Consider the following 23,127-nt stretch of genomic DNA (forward strand, 5'->3'; position numbering starts at 1 on the left):
ATTTCCAACCGCGTAAGGGTTTCTTGAATTAAAATGCGGCTTCCATTCAACATGATTTATTAATTCCTCTTTATATTCTGTTTTGTTTATTCTCAGTTACTTTAAGATTCCCCCTTGTGGATTCCTCTCAGTGGTCATTATAAACGTGATCTTCAAAAAACCGCGGTCAGTGTCGTACAAAGTTAGATGCAGCTCGTCAAATTTAATGTCCCTTTTGTTTGTAACTATTTCTGGCGAAATACATTATATATCCGCGTCAAATGCAATATCAAGCTTAGTCACAGAAACCTCGTTGGAGTTGCTTGATTTGACTTCGTTGCAATATTTTGTGAAGGCAACCTGTTCTACTTTGCTATTAATTTTGTGTGGGCTTTTCGCTACATAAAAACGCCGATTTCAGAGAGTCTTCTGGGACTTGAGAGTAACATTCGACGATTCAGTTGAATTGGACATTGTAAATTGAACTTGAGCGTCAGTTAATGTTGGAAAACAAATTGAAAACCTCTTACAAGAAGAGTTTTTGGAATGATAAGATCACCACTGACTCATTTCGTCCTTTTGTTTAAAGGAATATGTATGTAGCCAGTTTAATTTATACAACAAAATTGTTGTTGATAACAAAACCACTGATAAGCTAAATATGTCAAACTCTTTAGTTGGCTGTGGTTCTAGGTTATCGCCAGATCTTCTAATGTTATTGTGTTTCAAAATCTATTTAAGGGTTGAATAAGATAACCTTCAACTTTCAGATGTGATGATCTTGAGGTTCAGACACGAAAGAAGTTTCGACGTAAACAAGAAATAATTTTCGAGTAGCTTGCGACACTAGAAATAATGCTATCCTCCTACCAAGCTTATCAAATAGCGTTAATACTGTTCCGAAAACGATGTATAAGTATAAGTATACTTATAAAAATGAATTTTGCTAGATTGGTAAGCCCTTAACATGTTGAAAAGCCTACCTGCCGAAAAATAATTTGTAGGTGGTATATTTACAGTTGTTTTTGGCTTTAACACAAGAATTTGTGAGTTGCAGTGTACGTGCTCGCTCCTCTTTAACCCTAATTCAGTGACTCAGTGTGCGGCAACATCGTCATGTCAATGTACAAATTCTCCTTATTGGTTAGTCAATTTTCTTTTGCAACTGGCTGGGAGAATTTATTTTTATAATCATAAGTTTCCTTTGTATTTTCAGTCGCCTGCAAATCTACAATAATGATATATTTTATGACTAACCGTGGCGTGCATGGGCCCAAGCAATATTATAAGGTTCCAAACAAATTATCATCATGACAAATTAAGCAACATGACAAGATTGGAGTAAAATATGAACTTAAAGCTGCAAAGCTCTGTGCTGATGGATTAAGCGGAATATAAAGTTAACAACTTCCGTCCTGCTAGGTCTCAATGTAGAAAATTAAGAGAAAATGTAAAGAGGCTCGAGAGGGTTGAATAAATTCGTTCTCCCTCTATCAAATCATAACATCCAAAGCACAGAAAAGACTGAGCCCAAACATCCGGGACACTATTACTGACAATTTGCCTGAGGATGAAATTAAGACTTAAAAATATTTAGGCTTCTAATATAACTGTTATTAAAGAATACTGATTAAATGCGCTGACATTGCAAAACGTATACATATAAACCGTGACATGTTATTTCATTTAAATAAATGACCGGCATTTTTTATTCGTCTGTATATTCGAGTATATGTATAGTAAATAATTTACTTCATTTTTAAAGACCTGTAGGTCGTGGTGGAAACAGCCATTGCTATTGCTTCTGTCACGAGCTGAAGGTTTCAGTTTTATACCTCTGTTGGTGTTGGTTCAGGAAGTACGATACGATGATACTTCAAATTTGACCGTTATAAAAACTGTGAATATTTGTGCAACTCGATCATCTGCTTGCCTGTGCACAGCACATCAAGTGAAGACTACGTGTGGTTTGTCAAACTTAATTCAAGCTTTGAAGTTTATAGCTTTGCTTAATTATGAAATTTATCATGCATGTCATTTCCTAGCAGCTGATAGCTTGAAGTCAGTTCAGTTCATAGCTTAAATCTCACTTTTTACTCATTTTCCCTTGACTTCGAGGGGATGAGAGACTCGTCAGGGTATATATTAGGTGTTTATTCTTTATAAGTAGTGCTTATGTTTATGTGTATTTCTTAGAAACACGACATCAAATCTACCATCTTCCTGTTGTTAACACGACAATAGAACATATTCACAAACAAATCTGAAACTTCCAGTTTTTTTAAACATTATGTCTACAAGTGAAAAGATGAATACATGTATAACACTTACATTTGTCCAATTTATGCGCAATTCTGCTTCCCAAACATTCTCCTTCATTCCTCTTTTGCCAACAGTCAAGATTTCGCTCATTTCAATTGTCTCTCCTCTCTAGCCATACCGTCTGAGCCATGGCATTTGTTACTTGCCAAGAATTTGCATATATCTTGATAAAAATCGATCTTAGGTCCGGCTACGAAATTATCTTTTTGGATATCTTGCTTTTCTGGACGCTTCTAGACTGATTAACCGAGAATTTTAATTTTATTCATCATCTGCGACACGAAACGATTGCAGGTTTAGCAAATTATTCGGAGTCAATTAATCAAAACTGCATTGTTCACGAGCATCTAAGAATGAGTGACTTATCAGTCGCCAAGCATTGTCCGACATTATTAACCTGAAAACACATAACGGCATATTCAATCATTCTTTTTTAGGTCCAAAATGGTTTGTTTGATTTCAAGATATAGGGGTGGTTCCACAAAGTTTGACAAGTTATGTAAAGTTTCTTAACACTTTATAATTTAAATGCTCTCAGAGTTTATTATGCAGCTTTTCTTTCAATTGGCGTAAATATGGCAGAATACCTATAACCTTTCTCGATTTGCACCAGTAATCATTTTGTTGATTGCCAAGAATAGTATCTGACTAGATCTATAATTCGAGCTCGTGGGTTTTAGCGGCATTTGTTTACATATGTTTTATACTTTGTTGAATCTGCTTACGGCAGTGAGGGTGATTAGTTAAGACAGATGGCTTTAAACAAGTAATTAAGGAGCCATGTTTGCACTTGAGTAGTTAAAAAATCCGAAGGTGTTCGATTTACGTTAGCTTCACGCAACATGTGCAACTGTTGAACATGGAATACTCTTAGTGACACTCAACATGGCATGCTTTGACTCAAACAGAAAGTTTTGGCTATCTAGGTTAGCATTAATCACCTCGTCAAACTGTAGATCTACCATCAGATAAGCGTTTTTTAATAAGGTGCTTTTAACGATCTTCAAATCGCATCAAGAGACAGGCAATTAGCGGTACTTTGCTGTTGGCCTCTCGCCCCCAGCACTATAACTGCAAAATACCGCACGTGAATTTGCATCAAAGCCACAATATGCTTAGCAGACGTCCAACTGTGAAAATGACCGTGCAGTAATGGATAAAGCCACTCGCATAACTAAGCTTCTTACTCTTTAGATAATGGCGACGATTTCAACGGGGGGTCCAAATGGACTTCAGTCACCCAGGTCTGTGACAGATAAATTTACGAGCACGCACTTAACACTTAAGTCCCGTTTTTTTGCAGCCTAAGGGCAAACGGATGTTCCTGCTCAGATGGGCCTTTTCATGTTCGAGTCAGAACCCATTACAGAACGACAAGAAGATCTGGCGGCGGGCATTAATATTCCGTCATCGCGACCACAAAACAAGTAAACAAAGTGTGACAAACTGTGAAAACAGCTTAATTGAACGCTAAAGGTCGCTTAAGCACTTATCAAAGGTCGATTATCAAAAAAGGTTTTTTACTCACCTCACAAGTTAACACTACTTTGGCAAACTTTATTGTTTGCCTTTTCTTTTCGCCGAACTCCACTGACCCCTTGCCGTTTCTGTTTGTTGTTTAGCTTTTCAAACATTCCTTCATAACTTGTGGTTTCCGTTGTATTTTCTTGCGTCTTTTCTGACGTTAAATCGTCGCTCTGTAGAAAACCGAAACCAAACTTTTGTTAAGAACACTTGTACTACATGTTGTTCTTCAGTTCGTGCGGTGTGCTTTTGTTTACTCACTCTGTTCGTCTCTAGGGACTCGGTCTTAACGCTGGCAAAATAACGAATGTCGATGAGTTAACAACAATTGAACTTTTCTCTCGTCGAGATTTGACTGAGAACACGCGGCAAGAGATAAACTTTCTTACTGCGTGAGAACAAAGAGAAGTGCGAGACTACACTCGATCAAATCGTAACAGTAGTTTGTGTACACGTGTGAAATCATAACAAGGCTATGAAACACACGTCGTGAGATAATTAACAAGTGCATGATACGTTTTGGAAAGGTTTAAATGAAGAGCGCGTCTCATTTCTTTGACGTTACTAGGCGTGGACAAAGATGATTCATAGGGACAAATATCTGTGTAACGTTCCCCAAGAATAGCTATCACTACAATGGGGACAACAGGCAGTAAACAGTGGGAAAATGTCCAACTGTGGCTTTGTCAAGTTTATAGAACTGAATCATACTTACCGGGTTTAAACGACCTTTAAAACTTTGTTTACTGACAGCCGATAGGAGTGGATTTCTTGCAAACTTCTAAGCGCTTTAAACTGCTTCGATCTTTTGGTAGGGGGTACTGATAATTGAGTTTTCAACTTAACAAATGAGGACACGAAACTTCCAATAGAATTCACTGAGGCGTTTGCTTTCTTTTTATGGACGAAGGGATTAACAAAAAAGGCAAAACAATTATAACTGTGAGAACCTGCTCTACTTAGCTGAACAATAAATTCCCGCACCCTCTGTGTAGTACAAAAGCCTTTGTTAAAGCAACGCTCTCAAAAAACAATGGCTGCCTTTTTAAGCCATTCTTTATATCTATTACAAAATGATAACTAAATAAGGGCCTGAAATATCTGTTCACTTTCCTTGCTGAAGTATTTTGAAGTGAACACATATTTTTGATGCTTCAGCCGGCTTCTAATATTCTTGTCGGTTTGATAACTGCAGCATTCATGACTAGATAAAGGAAAATTTTTAAATGAAGTTTGTATCAGTTTCAAACTTTTATAAAACGCGCTGAAATAGAGATAAATAAAAGAACTGTATCACTTAACAAATTTGATGAATCATTTACCCAGTAATACGATGTTTCGTGGATCTGTTCTTCTGTAAGCAAGTAAAGAAAGAGGCTGAGCATCGAATCAAGTCTCATCAGTACCTAGACTCCCTTCAATGCTTGTTCAAATTTTCACACAAACTTATTCAGCTTATTAACTTTCAAGTTTTGCCTTGTCATTTCACAACAGGACAAATTTGCATTGTCGATAGTTCTTACAGCTTAAAATAATCAAACAATACCTTCTTGCGTCTTGAAGCAATCAGATGTTTGAAGAGATTTCTCGAGAAGATATCGAAAATAGACGCCATAAACGAGTGTGGCATGCTCTTTTCGAAACTGAGAGATCTGATAACCGTTAATTAGCGTTACAGCCAAAAATAGCATCATGATCTACCCCTGCTGTGGCTTTATTTGGCCCTAGTCCCCAGTGCTGGACAAGATAAAGATCGTGTTTGATGTAGCCGCTAAGGGCATCAATTTTTGAAAAACCCTACAGAACCCTAAACAACGTACGAAAAAGCCATCTCACCTAATTTGGAAACAGTACAATGTTCGTCACTACCTTGTGCTCTTGCAAAGCGATAACTTTCAAAATACCATTTAAAAGTGGCTCTTTCCAGGTCAACTCAGCAAAATTATTTGATGTTCTTCTTAGACTGTTAGGTTCTCTTTATTCTGCAAAACACAACAAAAACAAAGTCAAAAACATTTCACTTCAGGAAGCGAGAGAACTGTTCACCAATAAAATTCGACATGTGACGTCATAATGACGCCATATTACGTCATAATAACGCCAAAACTTGTACTAGGTACCAGAAGTACTGCCCGGACATCATCCTGTGTTAATTTGGTGACCAAAGGTCTGAATAGGGTTAATCTCTTGCCTTGGCTCTTTGTACTTGTTAAAAGAAGCATAGCTTTTGTAGAATCTAGTAAAATACATTTTTTAAAATCAACTCGGATCGGATGATCAAAACACGTATTTGTCAACCCTAAAAGGTACGACGAGCTTCCCCGGTAGCGCCGCAGATGGAGTCCCTCTCCCCTTCCCCTACCCCGGGACTACCCCGGGACTGAAACTCCCCTTATATAATAATTACTTTCAGAAACAGAAGTGTTGTTTCAAGAAAGGAAAAGACTACTAGCAGTATTGTCTTAGACGAGTTCCGATAGATTCAAAGACAACACTGAATCTCTGCAAGGTGTTTTTGATTGCTAAAAGAGTGTGGAAGTGTTTGGCCACATCTTGTAAATATTTGCTGCCTTAGGTTAAACAACAGCGTGAAAGGACTAAAGCAGCAGTTTTTTACACAGGAGGGAAAACATAACATAAATTAAAATTCAATACAGTGAGATAAAATCGCCAAATTTACTAAGTATAGGAGAGTTTAGTGGATTTATAACTGTGACTAAGAAGTAAAGGCTATTATGTGCACGTGTTTTCTTTACACCCGTCACGTTGTCATGTGCGCTTCGCGCGAAAATCGACACAACATGAACTTGCACTTGGCTCACTCACATTGTCATTGCTATCACTAGCCAATCAGCGACGGCTCTGTCATGCTATATTGATATTTATCTGCATAACGGTGCGGTCAGATAAAAACACCAACTGAGAGCGTGAGTTAAATTAAAAGCCCGACCACGGAGCCTAAAATTGACCAATTTACATCGGCAAATCGAATATTCATCTTGTCCCCTTACTAACTGTATGTTTTTAATTACTCAATTCTGTGCTGAAACCAGTGGTATTTTATTCGAAAATTAAATGTTGAACTGCGCGTATTGAGCTAGCTGGATCCTTTTTTTATTCATGCTTATCTAAAAGTTAACGAAGAAAAGCTAGTTTTTATTTATTTCAAGGCAGATACGAAGTATTATGGACTGATAAATCTTCGACTGCTGAGGATTCGAGAAAATTCTCTAAAATTAAAAAAAATGTTGAAAAAGTAGAATGTGATGTTTTTGCTTTGTGGTTGCAATTGAGAATTTTAATTTGAAGATTTGATTACCCTTACAGTGTCTCAATAGTTAAAAAAGTTATTGCTAAAATATATCATCGTAATAGAAATAAAACTTAAAATCGAAAAGAAGTTAGCCGAGTCTATAGCGAACAAATTTCGTTACGTTACGTTAAATGTAAGGTATTGCTTAGAATGACTGATTTTACTGAAAGAAAAGAATCACTTCTGACTACTGTTGCGATTTTTGATCGATACGAGATTAACGATAAGCTTATCATATAAATACAATACTTTTCGCAAACTTATAATATGTTGTGTTTTCATAAAAAATAAAAATACGCCGATGTGATTGGAAGATTAGGATCGAAAATAAATTCAGTCTTATAATCTCATTTTGTGACTCGGACTCTTATCCGATGAAATTTTACTTCTAATGAACTTTAAATTTCCATAATCTTTTGCAGAGTTGCAGAGAACGAAGGAAATCTTCTATAGCAGAATATTCTGAAGTCACAGAACAAAACAATGCCCTGTGAAGAAGCTGTGATTGATTTATTTTCGTACGGCACAAAATTGTTTAGTAAATTTCATGCTAAGCTGTATCACTCAAGCTCTCTTCAAATTCTTCGACGTGGCTGAATAAAAAAAAACGCCGGCAATTTTTCTGCTGGGGATTTCCTTTGCAATTTCCTTATTTCTAAACGTGAGAGTAGTTTTATTGGTTTTTGTGAAAAGGGAAGAGAACTCAAACTTTATAATCATTTTCCTTCCCTATTCAAAACGTTGTTTAATTATTAAAGTGAACTTTTATCTTTAATTCGCGTGAAATCTTTTCGCAATCCTTTTATTCCTTTGCAGAGGAGATAAATTCAAACAGCAGAAGGAACCTTTTTTAAAGTATATTAAAAAAGAAATCACGTAGCCAAGGTTTTTGTTTTGTAGAAGAGCTTGAATAATCTCTCGGGTTTGTTTGTGGTTGAAGTAATTTTCGATACAAACCTCATAAATTATTGGTGTTTTTATGTAAAGTGCGCTCCACAAAATTTCACTTACCTGAATCTGTTCACAGTTCCTCTAATAAGCTTCATCTTGTCGCCAAATAGTACTCAATCCTAGCCGACAAAAGCGTCCCAGTGAACAATTTCATGCTAAAAGATACAAATTTCCTTAACACGCTATTTTTCGCGAAAAAGTGATGGAATTCCGTCACAACACAACATACTCGTTGAGACAAAACATTACGTTTCCCTAGCAAGAAGTTACCATATGGTCAATAATTAACGTATGGACTTCAAAACCCGTGGGAATGCCTTAAGCGGAATTCTGACCAGTCAGACGCCGACCTGGTTTGCGCATGGCTGTTTGAAAGCCACTCGTAGCGGGTTTGTTGATTTAATTACTGCCGTTTTAACAAAGAAAGTTTGGCATGGGCGTCAGGCTTACAAGGAAATTGAAAGCTGTAAAGACGTAAACAAGGCGGAGTAAGGAAAAAAGAAACATAACTTGATAGATGTTATCGAGACGCGTTCAGTTAAGATGCTAGGCATTTGTGAATCGTTATCACGTGAAACAGTGGGTAGAGATTTTTTAAGCTGCGATTGCAAGCAATGAACTTGTCGGTTGACCACTTAAAATGAAGACAATCCCATTTAGAAATTATTTTGTTCAAGAATTTATAGAGATAACAGCATTTGTTTTCAGGCTTTTGCTTTATTATTCCTTTGAAATTTTAAGAATTATGAGCTGCCGATGTTTTCGTCGCTTAATTGCCACTGTCGATTACCTTATTTTCCGTTGCGTCAGTTTTCCTGTAAATTGTGTTTTTTTTAGTATGCTCAGGATCGAATCAAAGAGTTTATCATATTTTGGACTTTTCACACCTTGTTGCACGAATTCCTTTCAAATGTTCAAATCTTCAGTTTAGAAAAGTAATTCGTAAGAAAGCGATTTGTACTTGAAAATGCATTAGACACTACATGTCCACATTTGCTTGGACAGTTTTAATATACCGATACCTATTATTTTTTTTAATCTTTATTTATTTATGATTGTTGAACTAAACTAAAGGTTTATTATCTAGTTATTTTCCCCATTGATCACGGAAACAATTATTTGACAAAACTGAGAATAACAATTGATCGAAACGTATAATGTCTTTATGTAGTTAACTTCCAGCAATAAGAAGACACCTTGGCAAAAAGACAAATGAAAGAAATTCTACAGATTTTTTTAAAATTAATCTTCGAAAAGATTCAGTTAAGTAGAGGAGAAAATGATTTGTCAAGTTAACTCCGCTCATTAACGTTCTGTTTTTAATTGGCATAACGCAGTGTACTTGGGAGCCGACTTTCAACACCAATTACTGCGCAAGAACGAGAAAGAAAAAAAAAAGGAAAAAAAATACTCCTAAGGGACATCCATACTGTATGGGCTGATGACAGCACAATAACCGACGAGAGGGCATATCTCCTGGTTCAAGACAAATATTATGAACCCGATCAAGTAACGTGCCTAAAGAAAAGAGCTAAAAAAATAATGTCAATTTAAGATCGTATTATTTTATTAAGTAATGTTTTGGCTTTTTCCTTTTAGACGATAGAGAAAAAGCGGCGAAACTAAAGTCACAAAACCTTTCAAAACAACTATACAACAACAATAACACAATACATTTCAACTGAAGATTTATCTTAAAAATTGATAACGAGATATCTTGTGTGTAGTGTACGTTCATATATGGTATTTTCTTATTCGGAAATGACTTGGTGTATGCTTTGGGTTAAGAGGACGCCATCGTGAATGGAGGATTAAGACGTTGTGTTGTTAAATCGTGTTGGCGGCCATATTAAGTGGTTTGCCTTGTATTTCTCCCTTCGACTGCATTGGGGAGCCGACCACACCAGCACAGCGCTGGAGCAAGTGGAAAGCTGAGTTAGAACTGGTACATTTCCGCGTTGGTGAGTAGAAGACAAACTGCAAAAGCGAGCTTTACTCTTGCATCTTTCCGGTCCAGGAGTCCGCGAAATCTTAAAGACGTATTCAGGTGAGACTGAAGAGTTCGATAAAGTGATGACATGTCTGTCGAATCCCTTTAAAGTCAAGAAGAATGTATCTGTAGCGAAAAAAACTGCTTGAAAGCAAACCGAATCCGGGCTAAACGAACGACAACTTAATTCGTTACGCGCTTGAAGAGTTTGGCGGGGCACTGTGACTATGGCGAGGTAGAAGACAACCAAGTAAGAAATATTGTGATTTGGCATGTCACAAATAAGGAAACGGAAGAGAAAATTGTACCGCGAAGCAAACCTTTGCCTGACCAGACCACTGGAAATCGTCAGCACCTATCACCATAAGGATTCCATGATTCTCGTTGGCAAAGCTGGACACTGCGAATCGCACCTGGGAAGACCAAAAAAAGTCGATATATGAGCAAAGACAAAGCAGCCATGGCAGGAAAAGATGTTCGAGATGGGAAAAGCCGGGTCACATGGGCAACGATTGTAAAGTTTCAGAACTTTCTTGAAAATTAAACATACTGCAAATGTGGAAATCGTGGACACATGGAGGTCTGTTGTCGTACGAAACAAAATAAACAGGGCAAGGAAAGAGGTAAATCTGGAAGAAAATGACAAGGCATACGAAAGGTAGGTGACCAGCCTGACCAAAGTGATGTGGAGGGAAGCGATGTCAGTATGGACGATGGATACCATGTCTTCAGTGCCTCAGATGGTGTGTCAAACACTTCAAGTACCTCTTATATTTGAAAATGAACTTGTCGGTGTTATCATAGCCTCGGGTACTAACTGCAACGTAATGGATGAGGAAGTGTTTGATAAAGCGGGTCCAAAGGAAAGCTAGAGATGTTGATGAGTAACAGGATAGTTTATGCCTATGCATCATGTCTTTGCAGACTGAGTACTTCCTTATGCCGGGCAGTGGCTCCTCTAAAGAATTGATTGTCCTGAAAGTAGCACGGTGTGTCTGTAAATTCCTTTGAATCCAGAAACGTTACTGATAAGAAAAATGACTGCCGTGACTGAATGACTAGCTTTATTTAATCACGGTAAACACACTAGTAAAAAATGATAAACTTATCTATTATTAATACTGTTTTCCGTGTTTGCTGTGTGGGTGCCCGTTGGGAAGTAAAAGTCATTGATTCCTTTGAATTCTAAAGGTTGCAATGGTCTGGATGGCAGTCCGTTCAACGGAACAGCCCCAGAATAACCAAAACTGCGTTTAAAACTGCGTTTAAGATAATCGGCAGTTCTTGGTTTGGGTACTTGCAGGATGTTCTTAGAATAATGTATACTGTAGAAAACTGAAATCACGAGCGGAGAACAGATCTTGCATGTATGGGGGCGTTAGTTTGTTTAGTGTTTTGAACATGATAACTGTCTGGCAAAGAAGCCACATGTTGCTCAAGCCAATGCGAAGAATTCCGTTCAGCAGGAAACATGAGGTTATTGACAAACATGAGAAACATCATGCATTTGATGTGATAGATAAAGTGAATAGGCAATTTGGATTTTGGATTAACCCCCCATCACCAAATGGTGATGGAAGAGGAGTGCTACAGAAACTGAGCTCCCTGCTCGGTCAAAAACAAATGACACATCCAAGCAAGGAGATAGTTTTGAGCAAGATCCAATAGGTGGCATCCAGCCAGATTTCCAAACCGGGGGCACAAACTGTATCTCCTCCACTGAATGCAGCTCTAGAAAGGCCGGAGGGACGACCAGTCAGGGAAAGAGAGAGCCTTAAGAGGATGAAGGACTTTATTTTTCAAAAGTGACTGAACTCAAGCCTGTTTACCATGTATTAATTGCTTACATTTTATTCATTCGTTTTGAAATATTCGACTGAAAGCGCCCAGTTTAGTTCATTTGTCTTTATAAGACATTATCAGACTCTTTGGTAAGTTAGCGAGAGATGAAGTGTATATCCATATATGGTATTTCCTTATCTGTAAATGACCATGTGCTTTGGTAAAAGAGGTCGCCATCTTGAATAAAGGATTGAAACGTTGTGCTGATAAATTGTGTCTCTGTTTGATCCACAAACCACAAATCAGGAAACGTGAACCGGCCAAAAATCGGGTTAAATTCCAAAAGGATTGATATTTTTTTGTCGATTCTGGTTTGTGGTAAGACTCAAGTTTCGAAGGGAATCGAAGTCCATAGGTGTAACCCAGAGATCACAGGTGGTACAAATATGATTGAGCAAGTAATTTTTTTTTAAAGAAATAAAAGAAACAAAGCAACAGTAAACAGCAACAGCAGCAGTAAAAAGAAGTAGAGGAAGAAAACAAAATACCTGTGCAGAATTCTGTTATAATAAAAGTATTTTGTGGGGGCAGTCAGAATAGGCGGTTCACGGACGTATCCGCTAATAGGGTCGTCGACATTAAAGTTAGAAATTTCATGCAGGCCCTATGTATTATCTTCTAACGCGCATTAGCCGCATTAACAGGCTGAAATAGCTTCAAAGCGGACGACAGAAACATCTATGATCCGTCCCACAATTTCGAGGTACAGGTTTATTCTTAATTTGCGTTCAATTACCTGACCAACTTTCAGTCTTCTTCCGAGAATGTATGACGTAAATTCCGAGAAATCTTTAGCCATCAACAACGACAGGAACACAGGAACTGTCAATCACCCAACTGGCGAAGATGCTGAATATTTTGCTTGCGTAAACTGAATAAACATATATGTTTAATGGATCTCAGGCAACTTAGCTTTTGGAAAAGAAAAAGAAAGTACAAAATGAGGGACAGGATTATTTGAACGGGAATTTTTTCCCTGTATAGAGCGTTCGTTAAATTTGCTTGAGATCTTGTACTCGATCGAAGTATACCGTGCAGTTACTGACAGCACTGAGTCGCTGATGTTTACACATTATAAATTTTGAATCATGGTGGCCAGCTAGAAGTTCGGCTAAAAGATACATACTTGCAAGTTAGATGAAATTACTCACATTTCTTTCTGAGAATTTTGTTTCTCGTTAAAGTAGCCTATAGTCTGACGTTAAAAGGTTTTATAATTAACTAAGAAGTATGGCTCGGAAAAATGTTGCAACATGTTGGATGATGTTGGACCAAGTTTGAAAATGGTCAAATTTTTCTCCCAACATCTTGCAACATTTTTGGATGTTGCATGATGTTGTACTCGTTTGGCCACGTTTGCGCTTAAACGTTTGCGCAACATTGTTGCGCCGGAGCATGCGCATTAGTTCAGTTTGCGCCATCCAACATGCTGCAACATATTGCAACAGGGTGGCCAAACGCTTGCAACATGTTGTGCACAACAATGTTGCGCGCTATGTTGCGTTCAAATGTTGCGTGCGTTTGGCCAGCTGCTTCAAAACATCTCACAACATGACTAGGTCACATGACCCAACAATGTTGCCGGATATGTTGCGTTGAAATGTTGCGTGCGTTTGGCCGGGTCTTAAGACTTGTTCATCTAAGTTTGGGCCTAATTACCTGACCCCGTACCAATTTCAGTCTCGTGCAAGTTGATGATTACGATAATTTATGGCCTAAATTCGAGAAGTCTTTAGCCATGAACAACTACAAGAACAAAAGAACTGTCAACTCAACTGGCGAAAATTGTATGGAATTTAAATTAAGGGATGTCGCAAATAACCAATGAATTTTTAATGGTCTAACGTCTTTAACCGTGTTATTTGCTTATATCTTTATTTACTCAAATTTCTTTCTGAGAATTTTCTTCTCGTTAACCTAGTAGCCAGAAGTCCGACGTTGTATAATTGATTTCAGTTTTGTGCATCTTCGGTTAACGTGACTGTGCAATAGTTATAGCGGAGAGTTGCCAAGGTGTGAAAACCAGTAAAATCTTTTCGGGCCAAAACTTGGAGTTTATTTTTCCACAAATAGCCTAAAGTTGTCAGATTTTTTGCGAAATTAGCAGGCCAAATTTGATCGTAGGTTATTGGTGCCAAAAGTTTGCCGGGCTTTTAAAAACTAAGGAAAAAAACCAGGAACACCGGAACACCGGAACACCGGAACATCACGGAACATCACGGAACATCACGGAACACCACGGAAAACCCCGGAACACCGAAATTTTAACAGAAAATTTTTGGGATTTGACAGTTTTCACTCCCGTTTGCTTGCGGTTAGTTCCACTCCGGTTTGCTTGCAGTTAGTTCCACTCTGGTCTGCTTGCGGTTAGCTTTCACTCAGGTTTGCTTGCGGTTAGCTTTTATTTCTTGGTTAGGTTTCGTTTCATTTCGTTTATTTAGGCAGTTACTAAAACCCGAGACGACGAAACCACCGAAACGAAACGAAACTCAACCAACAAATAAAAGCTAACTGCAAGCAAGCAAACCTGAGTAAAAGTTAACCGCAAGCAGACCAGAGTGGAACTAACCGCAAGCAAACCGGAGTGGAACTAACCGCAAGCAAACCGGAGGGAAAGCTAATCGCTTCGTTTCATTTCGCTAAAATACTGTCAAATTCCCAAAAAGTTCTTATAAAATTTCGGTGTTCCGTGGTGTTTCGTGATGTTCCGGGGTGTTCCGGGGTGTTCCGGGGTGTTCCGGTGTTCCTGGTTTTAGTAGATGCCCTCTTGGTAACTGACTCCAAACCAAAAGATCTCCTTGGAGCCTAGTTTCTCAGAAAACTGAAACTTAAAACCCGACACACTCTATCAAGTGCTGATTGATATAGTGCAGTTCGTGTTGTTGCACGAGATAATGGGAAGGCGGGTAATTCAGCGAATTGAAAATCGACCGTGTCAAATGAAGCCATAAAATGTTATAATGTTAATTTATTTGGATTAAACATTTAATTACCTTTTCAGAGATGTATAGTTTGCCGTGTTTTCACCGAAAATGAAGCGCTTTCGAAAGATTTCTCGGAATGCGATTATGGTCCAGAATGCATTCCAAAAGATTAGTTGCTCAATTGGGGGCGTAAAGAAAAGCTTTCTTTTATTACAACGGCGCCCTTACTGCCCTTCTTGTACTTGGCCCTAAAAGTGTTCGGACATCTCAGCAGAAAATTCTCCCAGTATATTTTCTCGACGACCACGTTCAGGTAAGTAATTATGTAATCTACATGTGTAGATTTTCTATTTTAGTAACGCTGAATTGATCCGCTATAGACCGCTATACGTATTCTTGATGCCCTTTTCAAGTTTTATAATTACATTGCGCGTTTTTTGGGCAGTTCTTAGAAACGAAGGCACGAAACACACTTGTTCCTGACTCGTTCCTAAATTTAAGTTTAGGTCGATCTCAATAACTTTGACTCATGAAAGATCGGCGAGTGCTCGTCCCACACGATCGGCTTCAGTCGTTATTTTACGTTTGCTTTAGTCTGAAAGAACATGCTGGACGATCAAAAAATAATAATAAGTCGAGCTAAATTAAGACAGTCAAACCGGTCGAACACCCAATAAATTAAATGTGCTTGTATTTCGAAACATGAAAGTTTCGACGTATGATCCAACTGGCCCCAGTTAAGATATTTTAGGCGATGCAAACTCCCTTTAAATCACCTCAGTCTGAATATTAACACAGAAGTGTATATATATAAGCGAATGGTCACTTAAACGGGCTGCCGGCAAAATAAATATTAAACACGGTTGAATCAATTTATTTTGAAACCAACCTGTTTAAAAACATGGTAAACATCTAAAATGCTGTCTGATTACGACTACGATATCATCATGGCTTAAATATTTTATTGTATGTGGCAGTGCATGGTCTTCTTCCTACTTGCAAGCCGAACGCTCCTTTATTAGATCTACCTGAGAGGGAAAAGAATCGATCTCATTTTAACTTTACGTGTTGTTTTTGCCGGTAAGATTTTAAGCAAAGTTCAAACTACCTGTTTTCGAGTCTCTGCTAGTCTTGATTCTTGAAAGCCTTCATCTCTTTATCTTTAGTCTTGAATGTATGGCTCCGAAATTCTAGTTTTAAATGTAGATCGACAGCTAGGGAGTAAAAATTCAAGCTAAGGCAAAGGTTACCAGAAAAAGCGAGATACAGCCCCTGCTGTTGCAGATATTTCCGTGGAAATAATGTTACGATGTATGCTTGTTAGCGTCGAGAATCTTTTTCGGAGTAGCTCTTAAACCTGACACCACGGACTTATAGAATTCTAATTCTTGCATTGTAGACTTCCTGCATTTTCTAGAATTTGTTTTCGAATTCTGAGGGAGATTCATGTAGTCAGGATAGCTTGGCTATTATTAGAAGTGAAGCATTTTACCATCTAAAACCAAGAATCAGATGTCCAGCCTTTTTAAGATGTTAGATTATGGACGAGAAAGTTTAACGTTCTGGACTAGGAGTACTGTATTCCTTTGGAGTATAGGCCGTCAAATCTTTATCCCGATAATTACGAATCCCTCGTGCATTATCTACTTCTTACCTACTTCAATATGTTACCTCAACCCACTTAAATTACTATTTGAATGCATAGAAAGTAAAGCTTAAAAATTAGATCGATCGAGGAAGATGTTAGTAAAGCAATCTGTTAAGGATAGTCAAGGGAGAGAGAACTGCCAATTTTATTTTTTTATTTTTGTAACTTTGTAAGAGCTTTTGAGGTATTTGGAAAGTCGAGAAGAGTATCGAAGTAGACAAGGGGGTTGCGACCTTTTCTGGCGCACGTAGATATGACCCTTGAAAACAATACCCGTAAATAATGAGGACGCTCGCTTGTAAACACGAAATCTGCGAGAAAAAATCAGTACATTGGAGGCCCAGTTTTATTGCTTTAAATGTTTTCAATGAGCTTGAAACTTGCAAGCTATATTAATTGATGACAAACCTCGAGTTTGTCAAATTTTAAAAAATATTCAAGAGCACCGGAACGCACGCTCGTCAAATTCTTTTTTCTCGCAATCGACCAAAGCAATCCCCACTACTGTTTTACACACGATTTTAAAGGAAATCAAACTACTATAAGATGAAATTGCAATTCACAGGCGTTTTCGTTTTCTTTAGATATTACCCCATTTCGTTAGTTTGTTTTTGACTGTATTTATAGCCCCGAAAACTTCATCCCCAAACGGTATAGAATTTGTTCAAACTTTGCCAAAATCGAGGCAGCTATGTGTGGTACAAGATTCTTTGAGCGATTTTCGAAAAAATCTCCTGGTCCCGAGGAATACGAGCGAAAGTAAACAAAGTAATGACGTCATTTCGTCGCTATGGCAACTACGATGTCAATATAACACTGGTCATAAAAAATTCATCTTTATCTAATACAACTGTGGTGATCGTTTTTCGATAGCGTTGTTAATGGCGACGTAGTTAATTCTCAAACTTGAGCGGTGTTACCCCTTGAAAATCCAGTTGAGCTACCATAAGGAGGCAAGCGCGAAAGAAATAAACAACAAGTCTCGGCTACCAACAGACCGGATTCTTACGCGAACTGGGCCGAAATGAGATGCAGGGCTTTTATTTATACTTGTGTGTAAGGGACTGGCGCGAAAAGTGGAGTCCATTTGACGTCTTTAATTATTGATGTCGATGGACTCCACTATTAGGCTTCTTTTTTACTGTGCCGTGTACGACACGACACTGTTTGCTGCGGAATTTCCTAATGTTGCGTGACACCGCTCTATCTTAAAAAAAAATTCACAAATTCAAATCGAATATGTAACCTAGCGGTAATAAAACATAAACGAGTCAGGGTACGGGAAGGCACTAGGCGGCTTGATAGGTTACCAGAAATTACCTCAAAAATTCAGGCAGAACACGTGAACTTTTTATTCGTGGTGACAACACACAAGCTTGTTACATTCAAAATGAACTTACAATAATTTCCTCACCAAAAAACCTAAAAATTCCACGAGTAACAAAGTATGGCACATTCAAAGATTCGAGAAAATAATTTTGATCCTTTTTCAACCCACTCTTTGGATCAAATAATCTGACAGTTTGTAAGCGAAACGAATTACCTTGTATTGCATGACAATGTTCACGCCTCTGTTTAATACTACATCGTAAGATGCAAACGATTTCCACTTGTTTTCACGACGTTCAGTCGCTGACAACAACTCCTTTTCCCTGGATGATACGCCTGTTATGCTTTCCATGTCATCATTCGGTGTCATTTCAATTTCAGGTACACGTTTCAGCCATGTCTTCAAGCAACAAATGTTTCTTGCGATTTCAACAGTGCGACGCCTTTGCGGCACTTCCGTTGATCCTTTGCGAGCGTTTTGGCAATCCTTTGCGAGCCTTTTCGACTAAAATCGAGATTTTTTTTAACAACTATCAAAGTTAACGCTATAGCGCCGTAGTGGTCTAGCGATTTAGGGGGTTAGCAGACGATATCCCACTTAACCATCATAAAAGTGCAATCGCACTTTAAAGATGTCAAACCAACGTTTACTTAAATGCCGTTAATATTCACTCTCAGTGCTACAAAAGTAAATACAAGCGAATTATTATCCAACTCCTCTATTTAACTCGCTCGCATTTTTTTAAATCAGTGAGTGTACTGAAACTTATACACGTCCCGCTGGAGCCGGGAACCCACAAACAAATGCTATAAGTTTATATCATTTAAAACCGTATTTCAGTTACGACTGAATTATTGAAGAAATTTTGCAACTGAAATTGTTTCTGTCACTGAAGAATAGCTTTGACAGCCTATAAACTGGAATTGGTTTGTCGGCGGAGAATATATCCTCGTGTGGCTAGCTAGCTTTCTTTCTTCCTAGATCCTTGGAAACATTAGTGTGACTGAAAAATGTTTTCGATAAAGAGTGTCGGAATTTATATGAGACACATTTTGCAGAAAAAAATCTAGATGTGAAAGCTGTCATGTATTACTGACTCGCTAAGGTTAACTTGAACCCTTTCCTGTTAAAAACGTTTTCTTCATGTCTAGTCCAACACTAATCCTTTATTGCTCAATTTACAGTTCAGGGACAGATAACGCGTGTCCACTTAAAAACGTATCACATTACCATTGCATTGCCTGTTGATTTCGATATCCAGATTCTAACCTAAGGAACTGAGAAACAAACACAAACTGGAAATACGAAAAATAAATGAAATGTCTCACTTGCGACGCAGGCCAGCCATATAGAGCGAAAGGTTTTTAGAAGTTTTATTTGTTGAAATATGCCAAAAACAGTTTCAACACTTTAATCCAGAAGCCTTAAGTATGCGTGATATTCCTAATACTATAAGCTCTAACTTCCTAACGGTGATGTTTCATCTTTTTAATCTACTCACAGATGGCTGAAACAGAGGTATCACAATCAGCGAAAACAGCCGTTTTGGACCTTAAAACGATACTACAGGACATGCCAACTAACATGCGACTGTTTTCACTCTCCATGAGATCCCTTTACGTTCAGAGTGCTGTCGGTACGAATACAGCAACTGCTCAGAAGTTCAGGAAGCTCCGAGATGACACAAGAAACAACGCCATGGCGTATCTCAAATGTATCTTGCCGCTATCCACCAATTTTATTGCATCCATAAGCAACTACTTTGAATTCTATGAAGCCCTGGAGTTCGAAGAGTGGAATCAGATGCTTTCCGACATTCTTGAAGAAACCGTTGTCTACAGACAACTGACTGAGGTACTCGTATCGCTGCACGAACATATTCTAGTACCTCTTAAGAAAAGACAGGACGAAGCGGAAAATATCGTTATAGAGTATAAAGACCTGCAGATGGAATTTGAAAAGAAGAAAAAGGAACTTGAAGTCAGCGCTAGAAGCAAACGTGAGTGGGGTATTGGGCTTGCCTTAGTTCCTGGTCTAAATACGATCGCAACCCCTTTGTTGATAGCCTCATCGACTTGGGATGCTGTAAGTGCAGTTGCTAAAGGTGCCGAGTCCGAAATCCAAGAGGCTGCCTCCTTAGCAGTAAGCAAAACTCTGATACCCGCCCTTAAAGCCTTCATCGATGGTATCACCAAGGCGGCGCAATTTTTCTCGATCATGGAGAATGAATTAAAGAAGTTTGAAAGCACTGCCTATAAAGGCCAGCAATCTCCAAAGAAGCTTTTCTACATTTTGATGAACAAGCAGGCCAAAGAGATTAAACCGATCTGCCAAGCCTTCTATGCAGTCCTCCCAGCGGTAAGGACCGATTTTCTAGCCATTCCTACAGAGGGAACTGACCACAACTACGTAGACAAGTGGCTTGAAGAACAGAGAAAGTTCATAAAAGAGAAAGTAAGTGCCAAGAAGCTTGTAATAGATTTGCTGAAAGCCATTACTGGTGGAGGAATGTCTTCTGACCCTCAGTCAGTGAGCCCTGTATTAAAGCAGTCATCCCTGTAGAGCTGACTGCTCAGTAAAGGACACCGGTATAATGTCTTAAGACGTGGAATATTTTATCTTTGTTATATTGCAGTCTTATTATACGTTAGCCGAGAATATAGCCACTGTATACGCGCGGTAGAATTCTAGTGGTCTTCTAGTGGGTAAATGTGAATTGCTGCTTGCACGTGACTAACTAGCCTGTGTATATACCGGTACTCTAATAGAAATACTAAGACTGTTAGTCGAGCAGTTTTCAGGCATTATCTTCCCGCAAGTCGGCTATGTTTGTTAGTTAGAGTCAGTCGATTAGAAACAGCATGTATGCATTTCTTGAAGTGAATAAATGTATGGTGCAAAAATAAAGGAACTCTGAATTTTACTTTAAACCTTCTTTGCACACTTACCAGTATATACCAAGAATGTTATTCATATTAGGGAAGTCAAGGTGTCCCTGGCCTCTTAGGTCCTCGTTACCTGGGTGCAGACTTACAAATCTTACAAATTGTATTTAAGGAACGTACCAAAAATGAATACAGTTGGTGCAAGTTCCTTATTTTTCAAGCGCAAACGGGACAAACTCTCCAATTTACTGGCAAAAACTGCCACTTCCAAAGCAACATTTCCACATAGATTCGTTTAAACGACAACGACTAGGCCCTTCTGTTTCGACGGTTTAAATAAGGCTTCTGTTGAGATTTGGCCGACTGATCATGATTCACCGTTTCTTAAAACAACAAATTTCCTATTTTAATTGGCCTCCTGATTCCTGCAGAGATATAAGTAAACAGAAAAAGAAAATAGTGATCGTAACAGGCTTACTTTTCTTCCTTCTCTCTAAATGACCATGTGCTTTAGTAAAAGAGGTCGCCATCTTGAATAAAGGATTGAAACGTTGTGCTGATAAATCGTGTCTCTGTTTGATCCACAAACGCTACATTCAGGAAACGTGAACCAAAAATCGGGTTGGATTTTTTTGTCGATTCTGGTTTGTGGTAAGACTCAAGTTTCGTAGGGAATCGAAATCCATGGGTGTAACCCAGAGATCACAGGTGGTACAATTATGATTGAGCAAGTAAAGGCCGATTTACACGGCAGAAAATTTGTGGCACGGCTCGGATAAAATTGGTACGCGTACCCAAAAAATAGCACTGATACCCTGTTTACACGTCCTCTTTTCTACCGTGCTAAACTGCGTTAAAAAATGTTTTGGTGCGGGTAAAAGGCTCAAAACCTTGGCCAGCTTACGCGATTCATCCTTAGTGCGCATGCTGCTATTTCATTTAAACGTCACACACGAGTCGCGCATCTTTTCGCCTTTTTCCCAGAAGGCGAAGACTAGGAAAGGGTGAAGGTATTTTGTTCTTATTCTAATGGCAGCAGTGATGGCTTGTAACTCTCCTATAAACGACGACAATTATTTTTACTGATATTCTCCTCGCACTGTTTGGATCAACTCCTTACATCATGCTCTTCAAGGCAGAATTCTTGCTTTCTGCTATGGTCACTATAAGCGATCACGAACTCAGGAGAAAGTGACCAGAGAAGGCTGCTAAAAGTCACGCTAGTTCTTCGAAAAATGTTCATAAGATTTTCTTGGTCAGTGTTTTTTTTAAAATACACTTTTCTCACACCAGTATGTCGATCAGGTGGAATTTCTGTAAATTTATTGAATGAAATTTCATAAGAAAAGAGTTGGCTCAGTACGGCTAATCGTTTACACTGCACATTTTATTCGAGCCGGATTAGATTTTCAGGAGTGCGTACCAATTTTATCCGTGCTCGGACCACCTCGCGAATAGGTCCGAGCACGGGTAAAATTTTGGTTCGGCACGGGCAAAGTCGTTTACACGACAAAATTTAAAAGTAGGAGAAGAAAACAAAACCACCTGTGCAGAATTCTGTTTAAATAAAAGTTCTTTGTGTGGTGGTCAGAAGAGGCGTTTCACGGACGTATCCGCTTAGGGTCGTCGATATAAATGTTAGAAATTTCACGCAGGCCCTATTTTATCTCTTAACGCGTAGTAACCGCAGTAACAGGCTGAAAACAGCTTCAAAGCGACCCGAGGAGGACAGAAAAATCTATAAGCCGTCCCACAATTACAAACCTGGGATTAAGACAGGTTTATTCTTAATTTGCGTCCAATTACCTGACCAAATCCAGTGTCTTGCAAGTTGATGATTCCGAGAAGGTATGACGTAAATTCCGAGAAATCTTTAGCCATCAACAACGACAAGAACAAAGGAACTGTCAATCACCCAACTGGCGAAAATGCTGAATATTTTGCTTGCGTAAACTGAATAAAACATATAGGTTTAATGGATTTCAGGCAACTTAGCTTTTAGAAAAAAAAAGTGCAACATGTGGGACGGAAAATCGTTTCCTGTGTAGAGCATTCGTTGAATTTGCTTGAGGTCTTGTACTCGATCGATCCGTGAAATATACCGTGCAGTTAAGTTACTGACAGCACAGATTCGCTGATGTTTACTTAATATAGCCTTTGATCATGGCGGTCAGCCTGAAGTTCAGCTAAATGACAAATAAATGTAAGTAAGATGAGATATCTCACATTTTTTTCTAAACATTTTGTTTCTCGTTAGAGTAGCCTATAGTTCGACGTTGTAAGAAGTATTTTTACGTTAATACATTGTTGTTGATTGCAATTTTGTGCATCTTCGGTTAACTTGACTCTGCGTCATTGTTTCTACGCGACCTCTGTTGTATTTACCTTTTTAGCTATTTACTGACACTATAAATTAAAT

At 38.5% G+C, this 23,127-nt stretch overlaps 2 protein-coding genes across 12 annotated transcripts in view; one reads left to right on the forward strand and one right to left on the reverse strand.

Moving 5' to 3' along the window:
• Positions 1-8,427, reverse strand: part of LOC144629784 (protocadherin Fat 4-like) — a 35,507-nt gene extending 27,080 nt beyond the window's left edge. For 4 of the 11 annotated variants that reach the window (XR_013566421.1, XM_078488031.1, XM_078488042.1 and 1 more), the window contains exons 1-3: positions 8,150-8,425; positions 5,662-5,807; positions 3,830-3,998 (exon numbers count right to left, since the gene is read on the reverse strand). The gene's annotated coding sequence lies outside the window, so the exon portion shown is untranslated. Of the gene's footprint in view, positions 1-2,310; positions 2,632-3,829; positions 3,999-5,661; positions 5,808-8,149 lie in introns of those variants that run through there. The other 7 variants (XM_078488017.1, XM_078488010.1, XM_078488024.1 and 4 more) reach the window with 5 other exon arrangements.
• Positions 8,428-14,947: 6,520 nt separating this feature from the next.
• On the forward strand, positions 14,948-20,730 carry LOC144629876 (uncharacterized). Its single transcript, XM_078488122.1, has 2 exons — positions 14,948-15,158; positions 19,327-20,730. Exon 2 carries the CDS (start codon positions 19,327-19,329, stop codon positions 20,383-20,385), a length of 1,059 nt encoding a protein of 352 aa, XP_078344248.1. The 5' UTR covers positions 14,948-15,158; the 3' UTR covers positions 20,386-20,730.
• The last annotated feature ends 2,397 nt before the right edge of the window (positions 20,731-23,127 follow it).

Source organism: Oculina patagonica, chromosome 1 (genome assembly GCF_052425735.1).
Source record: "Oculina patagonica isolate OP01 chromosome 1, crgOcupat, whole genome shotgun sequence".
NCBI classification, from domain to species: Eukaryota; Metazoa; Cnidaria; class Anthozoa; order Scleractinia; family Oculinidae; genus Oculina; species Oculina patagonica.